This window comes from Sander vitreus, chromosome 12 (genome assembly GCF_031162955.1).
Source record: "Sander vitreus isolate 19-12246 chromosome 12, sanVit1, whole genome shotgun sequence".
In the NCBI taxonomy this organism is placed as follows: domain Eukaryota; kingdom Metazoa; phylum Chordata; class Actinopteri; order Perciformes; family Percidae; genus Sander; species Sander vitreus.
Genome location: NC_135866.1, coordinates 12,616,049 through 12,630,505, shown reverse-complemented (window position 1 = coordinate 12,630,505; position 14,457 = coordinate 12,616,049). Strand labels below are relative to the sequence as shown.

Here is a 14,457-nt window from a genome sequence, read left to right as displayed (position 1 = left end):
AAAATTGGAAGAAATGTGTGACGGTGTCTTTAATCATAGAAAAACACATTTAGATAAATTACAAATATATGCAAACATTGTGAAATATAACTTTTGATTATAATATCCTTTCTAATTGCAGCTGGAGTGAGATTTACATTTAATGTTCACCAGAGTGACGTACGCCACTAAATTGAGCTTTAAACAGAAGTACTTAGAAAAATATTCCTACAAGCCCCCAAGCAATTAGTCCAGCTGCATGCCTTTGTCCACCTACCCATTGTGTTCTTTGTAAAAAAACATTCTCTTATACCTCCACTTACTCCATCCTTTGAGACGCCATTGGAAATCCAGGGCTTTAAGTTGAACCCACAGTTGGTTTAAGTGTAATGAAATGTGTGTCATGTCTCTGGTTCTCTCCCTCTGGCTCCCCCTCACCCCTGGCCCCCTGAAAGCACTGCCTTTGACAGGAAGGCCTCTGTGGCTTCTTCTGCAGTGATCTTTAGCCCCTTCAGGTCCAGTTGACTATTTCAGGACGTCCCTGTGAACCGTTCACACATGCTTCAGAGCATCGACTGAGTAGAAAAATAGACAGATAGATGGGGTGGAAGCCACGGACAGCTAAACCAGCCCTCTGGGAAATCCTACCCTGGTTCCTGGCCATATAAAAAAAAATAAAAAATAGATAGCCTCTACATTGATTGTATTTATTAGTTTTCTAATATGCTTATTGAAAAAACACCAAGCTGGCAGTGCTTATAATACATGCTGTGGACCTAGCTATGTGCTTTTTTACTCTGCGGTTTACACAGTTTTTGTGAGTTCTGTCTTATATTGTACACATAATAGAAACTATGGCAACCAACATCAGGTGCTGTTTCTGCAAAAAGGACCCAAGCTGAGCCATTCCAAACGGTGCACATTTAAATTTGAACATGTATTGACTCAGTTCCTAGTATCTGTTTATTTATCATATATTCAATCTTTATGCAGATGAGGGCGAACAGATCATAATGCTTTTTTGTGAATGTGTGACTGTGTGTATGTCTGTTTGTTCCCGTGTGTATATCTGTGCGTGGACGTGTGTCTGTGCATGGATATTGCAGCTTGGAGAGAGTGTGCATGTCCACTATATTAGACAGAGCGTGCGAGGGGTGCCTCAGCATGTGTGTACTGCTGTCTGTTCAGAGCTCTCTGCGCCAGCAGGGAGCGCCATTCCAATTTACCCATCAGCCACAGAGGTAGGGGGTAAAAGCGCGGGGCATCGCTGTCGGAGATTTCACATTCGAGGGACAAGATTACCAGTCAGGGGACCCCTGTGTGGAGGTGATGAGGGAGGGAGACTGCAGGGGCACAGTGTGGGGTAGTTGGGGCTGTTGGGGGACGGGGGAGTGGTGAGATGGAGGGAGGGCAGCACGACTCAACACCACCCTGGAATCCGTGGACTCTCTGTTTTCTGGGGAGCGTAGCTGCCAAGCTGCACATCTGTTTGACACCAGGCGCTGTGGTATGGCAGTCAGGGGCTGTCTGTCCTTATTCACATCTCTTCGCTTAGTTTGTTCTAAGGATCTGGACAACTGCTGAAGCTTCGTCTCTTTAGAGAGTCTTGCAAAACTTTGTGATTTAGAAAAAGAAAAAATAAAGGATGCAAGGATTCTTTCATAACAGCAAACTACTCATTGTTATGTTTGTTTTTTCGTTCTACCTACAGTACAACCACATGTACAGTAAAAGAGTTGTGTATCTTAAAACACAAGAAAATCATGGCATATAATCATCCTGAAGAGTTACCTCAGACCCGTCTGCTGTCGACCGTGCTCACTCAGTCTGTGTTTGAGTGCCGGCCAAGTCAGCCATGGCTGCTCCAGAGGCCCTGAAGCCTGTTGGGAGACGGGACATTCCAAACAGCATAACTCATTCTTTACACCCTCCCTGCTGCCATTAGTTAATTATATGCAGGTGTTTTCCTTTCTCAGGTTTTAGATCTAATAAAAATGTAACCATAAGTACATAGAGCCAGATAGATGGTGAAAAGGAAGGGGGAAAGCAGTGTGGAGGAAGTAGCTGAATGTGCTGTGTGAAGCAAATTATTGCCCCCATGTAGATTCATCAGTTCTCCCTGCTGGATTAAGGAAGGGCCTTTCTAATGAAGTTCGCCCCGTCAAAATGAAGGGACTAATTCTGATTTAGCTGAGGTAATGAACTTCCCCTCTCCTAGTGAGAGCAGCACCATGGGGTGAGGAGAGAGGGGTGGTTGTGAAGGGGGCAGGGGCAAAAGAGAGTGGTGGCCAGAGAGAGAGAGGGAGTTAGGCAAGACGGAGACGAGACAGGAGAGAGACATGGAGCGAGGACAGAAAGATAGAAGGAAGAGAGGAAGCTTGGTAGAGAATGAGAAAAAAATTATGCAAAACGCCTGTCTCGTATTTGCTGAGATGTATTAAATTTCCAGCGCGGGTGCCTGTGTTATATAAAATTATGCTAATGTCTCGTGGCCCGCTGCGAATGGCGGCTTGCTGGTCCTGAGCATGCGTGGCTGGCCGCTACACGGAGCGCACTCAGTGGGACTCAGCTTTTCTATTAAGGAAAACCTCTAGACACCTGATGATGAATTCTCTCTCACCAAATGTTCCCCCTTTTTTGTGTCGAAAATATGAGCGCTTTTTTAAATGACTTTCGAGAGCCTGCCGTGGCACTCGGCGGCCTGCGTTGAACGGGGGGGAAGGGGGTATGAGGGGGGGGTCCCTCTGCAGCAGGCTAAGGGAGTCAATTAAGGCAAGCACTGATAATTATAAGCCGGCAGAACGCAGGGGCTGGCTAATTGTACAGTGTTCCATGCCGTGAGCCCAGCCAAGGGGCCTCTCCGCAACGCTCTCTTTCCCTGCTCCTTTGTGTGGACCACAGACCCCATAGAGCCACATACCTCAGCCTGACAATACCACAGTGAGGCTGGTGAAAAAAGCCAGGCATGTGCCCGTAATTAACTTTTTACATTCAGGCCACTCAATCTTTTGAGAGCTGAAAGAGATTCTGGTTAGATTCACACCTCATTTTTTCTCTCTTGCTTGCCAGAAAGTTTTTCTTTTTCCTTTTTACTGTTTCTTTGCTTGTTTGTAATTTTCTTTTCTTTTTCTCACGTGCACAGCAACTTTCATTGAGCACAAGAGTTTCGGAAAGTCATGGTGTAGCCACTTGACCTTTATTTCCTTCTAACAAGAAAAAGCCTAGCAGTTTAGAATAGGCATGTATAGAGTAAATTAGAGCATTTCAGTGCAGAAAGGTGTTTGTGTGGCTGCAGGGGGTCCAGCACTCCCATGCAATCCATCTCAGCAGCCTGCACTGTTTGTCCCCAACGGACCTCCATACCTGCCTGCAGCTGCAGCGCCTACACATCATTCGTTAACAAGTATTCAGCTCTTGCCTTTGTTGTGTTGGATTTCTCCCTTCTTTTTTTTTTTTCTTTTCTTCTGCCTCTGTGACCTACACACTGTTCATTTGACCGAGTTTTAGCCATGGTGGGTTTCAGCTGTAAGAATAGCTGGTAATGTGGTCCAGGCGAAACACAAAATGGCATCGTTCAAAGCATACAGTAGCTGCTGAAACACCAGCTTCATCATCAACTAGTTTCCCTTTGGCAGGCTGCAGGCTGATAAATTACATTCAGTGCAGTTTCAAATCTTAAAGTATATATATGCACAACATTTGCAATAATGATTGGCGAAGACCCTCCAAAATGTCATACAGCACATATGTCATGACATATCTTGTGTAGGACTAACTTGTGTGTTTTTCTTACTCTTTTACTACGGGATTTGAGTGACATTGCCCATTTACTTACTCTAGAATTTAAAAAAAGAATAGAATGAGAAATGTCAACATATAATCTGCTATTGAATGAGATGTAACTTGAAACACAAAATCTAATTTCCTCTGATATAATGCCATGCTGCCACAACACAACTGAGTAATAAAAGCTTCTAAACGCTTAATGTAAGCCATGCATAAAGGAACACAAAGCACAGCATGTTCTTCATAAATACCAGGCTCAGTGTAGGAAGCGGCATATGCATTCATGTTGTCTGAACTTATCCTTTATACATCTGGGTTTTCTGGTATAAAATTATTGAACATAATAAGAATAATACAAATAATAATAATGGCTTTTCCATAAGAACCCATTCCTGCCTACTAATTGAGCATAAAGTTGTGCCTTTTTTCTCATATGTTTCCAATATTAATGCTTCACCAATGACTTTTGGCTTTATTTTCTTTATTTGCTGCTTCAGAGTAAAAACTGAGTATTTCTAAACAGATGCACAGGGGCTCTTGGCAAATAACTCAAGTGGAAATGTCTGTTCAGTGTGTTTATGTTAGGGAGAAGGAGAAGTGTCCTTATGTTTTTGTCCCCCATGTTTTGTGAACTCCAAAAGGTGTTCTAGTCTGCTAAACCTTTTGTAACATCCATTCAAGCGTTACGCATGTTTATCTCAACACAAAAACCTGTCAGTTTGGTGTTTCTACCTCTGGCCCAGTAGCCAGGGGAGCTGTGAGGCGGTTAATGTAGGCGCAGAGTGGCTGATCCTAGCAGGAGCCTAGCCCTGCTCTGATTAGCACCTCCAACGAGCTGCCATGCATCAGAGCTGACATTCTCCCAGATCCATGTTCCCCCACAATCCTTTGCTCTTGCTGTGTGCGGGTGTCACCACCACTGACATGTCACAGCCAACACCTCACTCCTCCTTCTCTCTCTGGAGGTTGGAAAACAGCATCAGGCATGCACCGAACTTGGGACCCAGACATGAGGGCTTTGGTACCTCGCTTAGCTCATCTTTTACTTTTCACTTGCAGACACAGAATGTGTCTTTTGCATTCCCACTTCCCCACAGGCAAACTGGAGTAAAGCTTTCCCTTTCATGCTGCGGTAGTTTTCCAATCTCTTTAATTTTATTAGCTAGCACTCAACCACATTTCCATCACTGTTCGTGTAATACATTAACACTTTGATAGAATGGGGTGAATTTTCAAGGTGCCATGATTAAATCTTGTACTTTAATTTTGACATTTTGCACTTGATTCACTCTGTCCGTCTCAAACTGTGGAGGCAGGAAATAGATATTAGTAATGTTCCCCCCAGGCGCCAGTTCTCCAATCAGCTTTGGTCCAGGGGGAGTCCATCCCTTTGCGCTCCCACCTACCACCTTCCCACCCCCATCTGCAGCATTCTCCAGGCCTTAATGGGCCTTGTAGTACTTCTGAAATGAGTTTGTTCCTTATGAGCAGTGCTTCTACCTCAAGAGAGCACACCACACGGAGGTGGAGTCAATTTGTATTCACCCATAATTCCCTGGGCCTTAATCACTCTGATTTTCCCCCCATTATCTGTTAATGGATAGTTCCCGCGGAGAGAAGAGAGAAGTAAACCCACCTACTGTTTACAGGCCTGAAGCTGTCTACTCTGCTACCATCCACAATCCCATAGTGGGTTGTATATACAGCAGTGAGTCCGTTGAAAACCATATTAACATACAACTCCAACATCAGGCTGAATATTGTGAAACAGATGGTAGAACGGAAAGCAAACTCTTGCTAAAGGTGAAGTTCCTCATAAACAAGATAGCTCCGAGCTGGTATGTCTGCCTTTATGGCAACTTTTGGCAGTTTAGAAACTTTGTATTGCCAGTTTGACTGGACCAACTTTGATTACTATGGTAGTTCTGTCTCCGGCTTTTCCAAAACAACCCATTCCTGCCTACTACATTTTCTCAATTTGTTCTCCCACTTGTTTACTCATTACTTTCAGCAAAGAAGTGCCTTGACTGATGTCCTTAATATCATTTGTTAGAGTGTGCTGCTTTGGCGACACAAGCAGCATGGGTCCCTCTAAGAGTGAGCTTCAAAGAACCATTCACTATCCCCCAGAGAGGAGTGTAAATCTAAGTATCAGATTTTTCTCTTCCGAAGCCAAATGGTCAAAGTGATTCTGAATTCCCCTCTAATTCAAACTGCTCCTCAACAGAGTTGTTTAAATAGAGTAAGGGCCAGTGGTGGCGTTGGAACGGAATAAGCTGAGGGAGAGTTTTTAATTAAGCAATGTCCTGCGTTATACTTAACTACACACTATTATCAGAAAGTCTTTAGTTACTTTAATTTCACTCTTTTACTCACTGTCAGCTGATGGCTGTGCATTTGGCACTAAGCAAACAAAGATGTCTCTATCAAATGTACACACACCTTTACCGCTGCCTTAAACGTACAGAATGCTGCAGCTGTGCCGTTGTTACATAAAGTGTTCAGTAAACTATGTAAGCCAGACCCGCATGCCCCAATGTCCCAAACAACCTTCAACAGGACATGAACTTCAGCCTGGATAAAAAGTAAACAGCGCAGAGAAATAAAGACCATTCTTTTTTAGAGTAGTTTTTCCACTCTGCCTTTCCCTCTCCTGTCCTCCACATGGGAGAGATATTAGGCGTTTGTGTTTTAAGGAGCTGTGAAATACATAAACCATGAGCCACAGGAACGCGAGGCCCTGTGGATATGCAGATGGGCTTACTTTGCTGGTGTCAGGGATGCTTAGAGGGAGCAGGCACAGGAGCCGTTCTCATCGAAAGGATTTTCTTAGGAGTGCAGAGGGACAGGGTGGTGGCAGCGGAGAACACTCGGGAGACTAGGAAACAGAGTCAGAGAAGGGAGAGAGACAGAGATGAGAATAGAGAGAGAGAGCTGACAGTCCCCTGTGGCCCTGTAACTATATCCAGAGTCTGCTCAGTGCATAGAGAGGGGTGGGAGCCCACGCAGGGCCATACTGATTGGGCAGCCCTGGAGAAAGGCTGGGGGAGCGACAGGAAGTGACCTCAGCCCAATGAGGCAGCTATAGGGGCGATCGAGCTGACTTCCTCCCTTGGCTCTCACTAAGAAACAGGCTGCCAGCTTGATTCAACCGCTATTACACTGCTGAATACAAACCCAGCCCTACACAGGCTGCATTACAGGGGCTAACAGAGCACAATTTACTCATAACAGACTCACAGTCAAACCTCTATTGATCCCTCATTCTATTTTCTTTTTCCATCTGTTTATCTACTGTATATATTACATAGCACTCTTTCAGTTTAGGGTTCTTTATAAACATGAAGAACTATGTACTGACAAAAATGTAAACCACTGTAAATATAGTAATGTTGTATTCAATATACTGTATTCCAAATCAACAACTTTTTTTAATTGTCAACAATTCCCATTAAAACACCAAAACCAACACTGAATTAATCCTCCTAACAAGTATTGTGCATGTAGCCAAAGATATACTGTAGCTCATTGCTCTGTGCCATAGACCTCTATTGTTTCCAAAAACTATTACAACACATGAATGAGCCCCACCTGTGCACCGGGTAACATGTTGTTACATTACGATGAACATGGGCAATGTTGTTTATTTTGAGTCAATCCCAAATACACCATCCTGCTTGCACACTAAATGTGTATTAATCCACGAAAAATAGTTCCCAGCAAATGCACGATTCACTCCTGTTGTAGTAATGTTTGGTAAAATCTACAACGTCCAACTGTTTTAGGGAATTACTGCTCCTTTTTAAAAAAAAAAATGAAACTACATATTTGCGACTTGTTTTTAAAGGTGTACTTATTTAATGGGAATGAATGGGTTTGATGCCAAGAGCCACATTCGGGGTAGGGAAGTTGAGACATAATAACACATTGTTTGTATTTGTTGGCATAAGAAAAATATAGAAGAACACCAGCCTTATTCTTCAAATTTTGAAGCATATTGTATAAATATCTCTATGCCACTTTCCCATGATGCACCTGCTCACAGACATAAACACACACATGCATGCACACAGGGTCAGTCAGGCAGGTGCAGAGTTATCTGCATAATGAAGCAGGCCAGGTCTCCAAAGGGACAGCGTTATGCACTAGGGTCAAATAAGGGGCTGCGCATATGGCAGAAGAACAGATCTGTGAACCCTGCAGCAAGCTTGACCTTAGTGTACATCCTCACACAGATAAGCAAACTGAATGGTGATCAAAGAGGGCAGTGATCCTATTGCACGGCTGCGTAGATGCACTCGTGCCACCCTCCTCCCCCTCTCTTGCTGATGCCTGCTGCTACACTCGGACACACATGTAGGCTACAGAATAGCTCATCTGTAAAATGTATGATTGCAGAACATATCATCAACTCAGTCCCTTCCAAACTACTATGAGCTGCTTTGATCGGCCTTTACCTTGTGACTAGACAGTCATGAGGGCACGTAGTCTGTTAGCTTGTGCTGATGCACAACTTACTGTATGTTTTGTTGTTATGCTGTAGACACCACCTAATGCAATATGCAATGCCATATGTTTATGTTATTGAGAAACGATTGTAAAGGGACATGTGGTATTGTGTTACAGGAGAAAGTTCAATCTGTATACACTGTTTCTTTTGGCATTGCAGGATATGTTTCCATTCCCCTCTGTTCCTACAAATACCAGGGGTTGTTGGGTTGCAGTTGTCACTATTAGTCAGAATCAATAGGTGCAGAGATACTACAGTACATTTTTATATACCGACTTATCAGGTGAGCTTAGTAAATTGAGTAAAATGAGAGAATGACAGAAAATGAGAAAAATAGAAAATTGATGGTGAACGAACAAAAGATACAAAGCAGTTCCTCTACATACAAACGTAACCCTAAACAAAAGGTTCGTTTCAGGTGAGCTTTTAGTGGTCAATAGATAAATTAAAAAAAATAAAAAAGGAAAAATAAAGGAAATTTGCTGGTGAACAAAATTTACAAAGCAGGAAGTGGCTTGCTCATTGCAGGTTTGTATTGTAACTATACTATACTTCTATTGTATAGCAGCAGTTTTTCAGCAGACATGTTTTGCCAAATTTGCCTAAAGCACCTTCGATTAACCCTCTACTTGGATCCTCCAGGGCTCGAGCCGGGCACAGCTGATTAGGTGGACTGTTTATTCATGCTTCTGGTACCCAGGTCATATGCGGTGAGCACTGGGCTGTAGAGACCTGGGGATAAACCCTAGATGAGTCCTGGGTGTATCCACCCCACCTCCTTGCAGTAGCTGGCCTAATGTCAGGGTTGGCAGGAGTTTGATCGAGCACTAGTCCGGCCCCATGGCAGAGCGTATAGGCCTTTTTTATTGACGCGCTGGAGATGGGCAGTTCTCTGAAAGCCTGAGTCAGCACATTGTTGTGCTCCAAATGAGTGTGTAGGTTCACAGTCTGAACGACATTCATTTAAGCTATCAGTGGCCTCGGCTGAGGTAGTGTAATGTTTAGATAGACGTGCAGGGAATTCTAATGCCAAGCAGATAAACTGGGAATCTGTCGTGCTCTTGAAATAACTCGTCGTATCACTGTATTAAAAATGTCAACATGTGAACATGTTGTAAAGGAGAGCTGTTTTGGCAGCCTTGACAGTCAGTGTACACTGAAGAAGTGATGAGATGATTTGGTGACATAAAATGAAGGTTTCAGAAACTATTTTTTTAATATTATTTTGTCCTTGTAGTAATAGTAATAACACTGCACATCTGAATGAGACTAGTGAACTATTCTTTATTCTATTATTTATTTTTGATTCACCTTTCAAAGCACAAATGATTGTTTCCTTCGTTTAGACGTCCTTCAAAATCTGTTGTAATTTGCAGACGCTAAAAATAAATGATTTTGCATGTAAGTTATTCTAAATGAGGACGCTCACCGTGTTTTAAGTGCAAGGCCTCCTCTGAGTGATTAGAACCCTGGCTGGTCATCTAATTTATGCCTGTTGGGTGCACATCACACTTTATATTATTTCCTGTCTCATGAAAATCACAAGCAGGGGTCTTTGCAACAAATGTGTTGATTTAAATTGTGAAAGAGGAAAAGAAAAAACAAGGCAGAATGAGACCTCTGCCATTCATGCTCTGCTTATTTTCTTTCTTATGATTTTCTGTGTGTTTTGTTGTTTCTTCTCTGCAGAGGAAGGATTGAACCATGAATGCAAGCTCTGTAGTCAGTCATTCGACTCACCAGCGAAACTTCAATGCCACCTGATTGAGCACAGCTTTGAGGGCATGGGAGGAACCTTCAAGTGTCCAGTCTGCTTTACAGGTATGCATTGTGCGTATGTTTGTGTCCATAAGAGTGTGTATCATGGATTTGCAACCCAGTGGACTGATAGAAAGATTTGAATGGTAGAGTTGTTTTTTTATGTACATGTTTGAGACATTTACATTCTCAAGATGCAAAGATTTGCATTTCCGTGTTGTCTTTTTTTTTATGTGTGAAATGGCAAATGGGTTCTAAATGAGTTGGGGAAAGGTCAAGCAAGCAGGTCTGCTAAAGCTGAGAACAGTTTGCTGCATGTGGCTTTTTATTTAGTCAAATTGCCTCCAAATCAAGGCCAAAGAAGTGTCATGAGGTGAGAGTTGGGGGAAGAAAGAGAGCAGGGGGGAGGACAGTATGAGCTGAGGGGAGATGGTGGATGGAGGAGTGGGGAAAGAAAAGGAGATGTGCTAATTGTGGATGGCAGTGGTGCTGATAGCTGTAATGATCTCATCTGTCTCTGTGCGTGGAGGTGGAGGGACCGGACTCCTCCTGAGAGGATAGCGCCCTCCTTCAGTGTCAACAGGGTTAACTATCTCTATAATGAAATCTGCAAAGTCGTTAACTTCAGCTCTTCACTCTTTCTCCTTTCTCAGCTCTTTACTCTTCTTCACACTTTTTGGGTCCTCAGCTCATTTCCCTCTTTTGCGCTTCCTGCAACAACAACTCCCCCCCTTCCAGTTGCTCAAAAGGAACTAATTTGTCTCCCCTTCTTCACTAGTTATACCAATTAGCATTTATTGGCTCACATTTTGCATTATGCTCAAATATCTTTGTTCCACATTTCTTACCTCTTCATCCACCTCACTGCTCAGCTCCTTATTAATTTTCCTCATCTCTCTTTCTCTCTACTCCCCTCCCGCTACTCCGCTCTACTTCTCTTATTGCTTTTTGGGCCTTATCTCTCTTTTAGCAGAAGCCTATTGATATATCCCCACCCCGAACCCCCCTTCCACCCCTTACAGGGGTCTGGGCATTTAATATACAGAGCATGCCTCCTTCATCTGAGCCTTCATTTTCCACCGCCAGCTTTGACAGACAGGTCCCCTCTCTCCCTCCGCGTCCATATCGATCACGGCGCATGAGAGAGGGATGCTGAGAGGGAGAGGGGAGGAGGGAGAGACAGAGTACACCCTCAGGATAGTGGTCGCAGAGCAGACAGATGGGCAAAGGCCCATGGCGGTGGGGAAGGCAGGCTGTGGAGAGCATGTATGGACTGAAAGGCCTCCCTCTGTTGGGGATGCAGGGGACAGGCAGACTGAAGTCAGAGCACTCGGAGGAAAAGGAGGAACTCAGAGTTTGGCTGACAGCTGTCCTTGAATATATTTCTTCAAGTTGAGCCTGGTATAAAGTAGGGAAAAGCCACTACTTTTACACCCTGACATACACTAACTTGCAGTTTATTGTTAGATAAATGTATGTAGTATGTATGTGTTCAATTTCACAGATTTTTGTTACTTTTAAGACATATACAGTCATGCAGCAGCAGTATTCAGATCTTTTACCTAAGTATAAAGTAGCAATAAAACAGTATTTAATTTCTTTTCATACAATGTCTGCAATTAAAGTGTGATTAACTTCTAATTGTGTTTCGGAACTCAGAGCACTTAGCTAAGGTTAGGGAATGATTCTGGTCTTGCTTAAATGTTGTAAAAGTCAACATTGCACAACACAAGACGTGTTTATTTTATTTATCCAAAACCACGATCTTTAATTAATCGTAACCTTAGTGGTTTTGTTGCACACATAACCAAACAGGACTCAGGATATCAATGCCTGGTTGCCCATAAAAAGTAACTGGCAAAACAAATTGGTAGTGTACAAAATATAATTTCTAGGAGAGAGTTGTAAAGTAAAGTTAAAGTAAAAGTAGGATTAAAAGTATATACAGTAAGTATTGTCAACACAATGAATATAAGTATTAAAATATACAAATAAAACTACACTTGACGCAGAGTTACTCCCCATACATGTATATACATACTATTATGTACTGCGATTATTATGCATTAACACACAAAAACAGCACTTCTATGTTGTTTGATGAGATGCTGTTGATTGATTTACAGATTAAAATTATCCCTATGACAGACATACTGAGTCTGAACATAAAAGCAAAACTTTGATCAAACTAGGTGGTGCTGGTAATAGTGGCTGGGTCATTGAGCTCACTCAATTTACAAAGTTACTCTTTGTTTAAAAGATCATCCCCACTCTGTGCCAATGTGTTAGTTTGATATACCCCACCCCGTGACCCAAAAACTCGGTGGGAGGCAGGGAGTGATTGTCATTCTTTGACATACCTGATTATCCTCAATCTGCACCTAAGGGAAGGGAGAGAGGGCAAACCATACCACAAAACAGACCGGAGGAAAGAACGGGGAAAAGTAAGTCATAGACAGTAGATGAGGGGAGACAAAATAGAGGAGAAAAGGAGACAAAACTTGGAGGAAGCTGAGAAGGTTGCAACTGGCAAGTTTGGATGTGAGATGAAAGGGGGGAAGAGAATGAGGAAAAGAGAACTGTGTAGGGGAGGGAGGGTAAATGGAGAGAGGTCCATAAGCCCCTGGATGATGAGAGGGAGGCTGACTCTCCCAGGACAGATTTGACAGGTTTCAGAAGTGGGGGAGCCTGCAGCTAGAAGTGTCTGCCTGCACCCTTAGGAGCAGTAGTGAGGGCTGGTGTGGAAATTGTGATTGGGAATATGTGCTTAAGACAAACAAAACAGAAGAAAGTGTGCCTGATGAAAGTGTCTGTCTGTGTGTGTGTGTGTGTGTGTGTGTGTGTGTGTGTGTGTGTGTGTGTGTGTGTGTGTGTATGTGCTTTTCTTTTACTTATGTCACAGCGTGAAGTACAACTTGAAAAACTACAGGATGCAAATCGGCAAGAGTCTCACAAATACAGTAGTTTAATTGGCTTTTTGTTTAGTCGCTGCCCACGTTCTGCTGGTGTGTGATGTTAGAATTATGACATCTTGCATCCAAAAAAAACGACATGGGCATAGCTTTAACTCAAAAACTCGTAGTTATCAGCTTATAGCTCCAAATCAACTTACACAGCCGACTTGTTTGTGCTGCTTCAGAACACTTGGATCAGCCTCTGCATTGTGAACTCTTGGATTAAGCAGAAATGAACACATGTAGGCTAGACGAATAAATAAATGAAAAGGAGAAAGGGGAAAAAAGGATAAACTTTATTCCCTCCCTGCACAAACATCTTAGTATTGGTGCAGTGCAGCCTGCAGAGAGCACCACCCTGCCAAAATAAAGATGAGCTGGGGCCTGTAGTAAAGGAGACGTCTGCCATGGGCAGCCCCTGAGATCTAATCAGAGGGCTTAATATCCCCCACAGCGAGGAGACCTTGGCCCCTCAGCCCCCTCAGCCCTGACACCCCTGACGCCCAACCCGGCTCAGCGCTCTGTTCAGCTCTGCTTTGGCTCCATGGCCAACAAACTCCACAAAGTTCTCTCTCTCTCTGTCGTTCTCTCTCTATCCCTCCTTTATTTTCTCTCATTCTCAGCAGGGAGAGACACAATGGCCAGCCACTGATCCTGTTTGGATGTGATTTTGGATTATTTCTTTCCCGTTTCTCTATGTCCTCATTTTAACCCTCTAGGAGGACATGCCTCGTTTCCTCCTTTAAATGGGCATGGCAATGGCATATTTCATATGTGACTCTTGCTGCCAAATACCAATACAATGTCCCCTCATTGGCCGTTTCAGCTTATCCCTTTATGACATGTTGCATGCTAATTTGGTGATGAAGACAAAGAAAGAGTCTTTATTTTAACTCTTACAACTAATTAAATGGCTACCACAGTTTATATTAGCAAACACTGCATTTTCCAATCATCTTTAGTAATCATAAATGTAACCCAAGCCTGTAAAAACGTAAAAACTGAACTATATGAATTAGCTAAAAAGTTGTTGAGCTTCCATTTACATCTTTGCATTAAATGTCATAAGTCCATTTAGTATTTATTGTTCTTATATACAGTAGACTTGTTAGTGCCATTAGTGCATTTTAGGCTCTGGCACTTAAATCAGCTGTCATTATCCACTTGCATCTGAATGAATGCAGAGCTATAAATTGATAAATGCATAGCTGATTAAATGTGTCTCTTACTGGAACTGGACCAGATATGCATGTAAACAGCTCGCATCAGCTAGCTTGACATCTCAGTTGTGTTTGGCCCTATTGTACAGTATTTGAAGGCCCCCCAAGTCTCAAATCCATTTTTATTTTTGCTGTATTGACGTTTTCCTCCGCTAGCCAAAGACATAATGAAGGCTTCCTGCAGCTGCTGTGACCTGCTTCTGTACAGTATATGCAGACAAAACACAACTAAAGAAAAAAGCTATTGTTT

The 14,457-nt window shown here is 42.9% G+C and overlaps 1 protein-coding gene across 7 annotated transcripts in view; it reads left to right on the top strand.

Moving 5' to 3' along the window:
• Positions 1-14,457, top strand: part of znf521 (zinc finger protein 521) — a 90,297-nt gene that overhangs the window by 61,826 nt on the left and 14,014 nt on the right. For all 7 annotated transcript variants that reach the window (XM_078263893.1, XM_078263892.1, XM_078263891.1 and 4 more), the window contains one exon: positions 9,965-10,096. In XM_078263893.1, the coding sequence (XP_078120019.1) occupies positions 9,965-10,096 (132 nt within the window). The remainder of the gene's footprint in view (positions 1-9,964; positions 10,097-14,457) is intronic.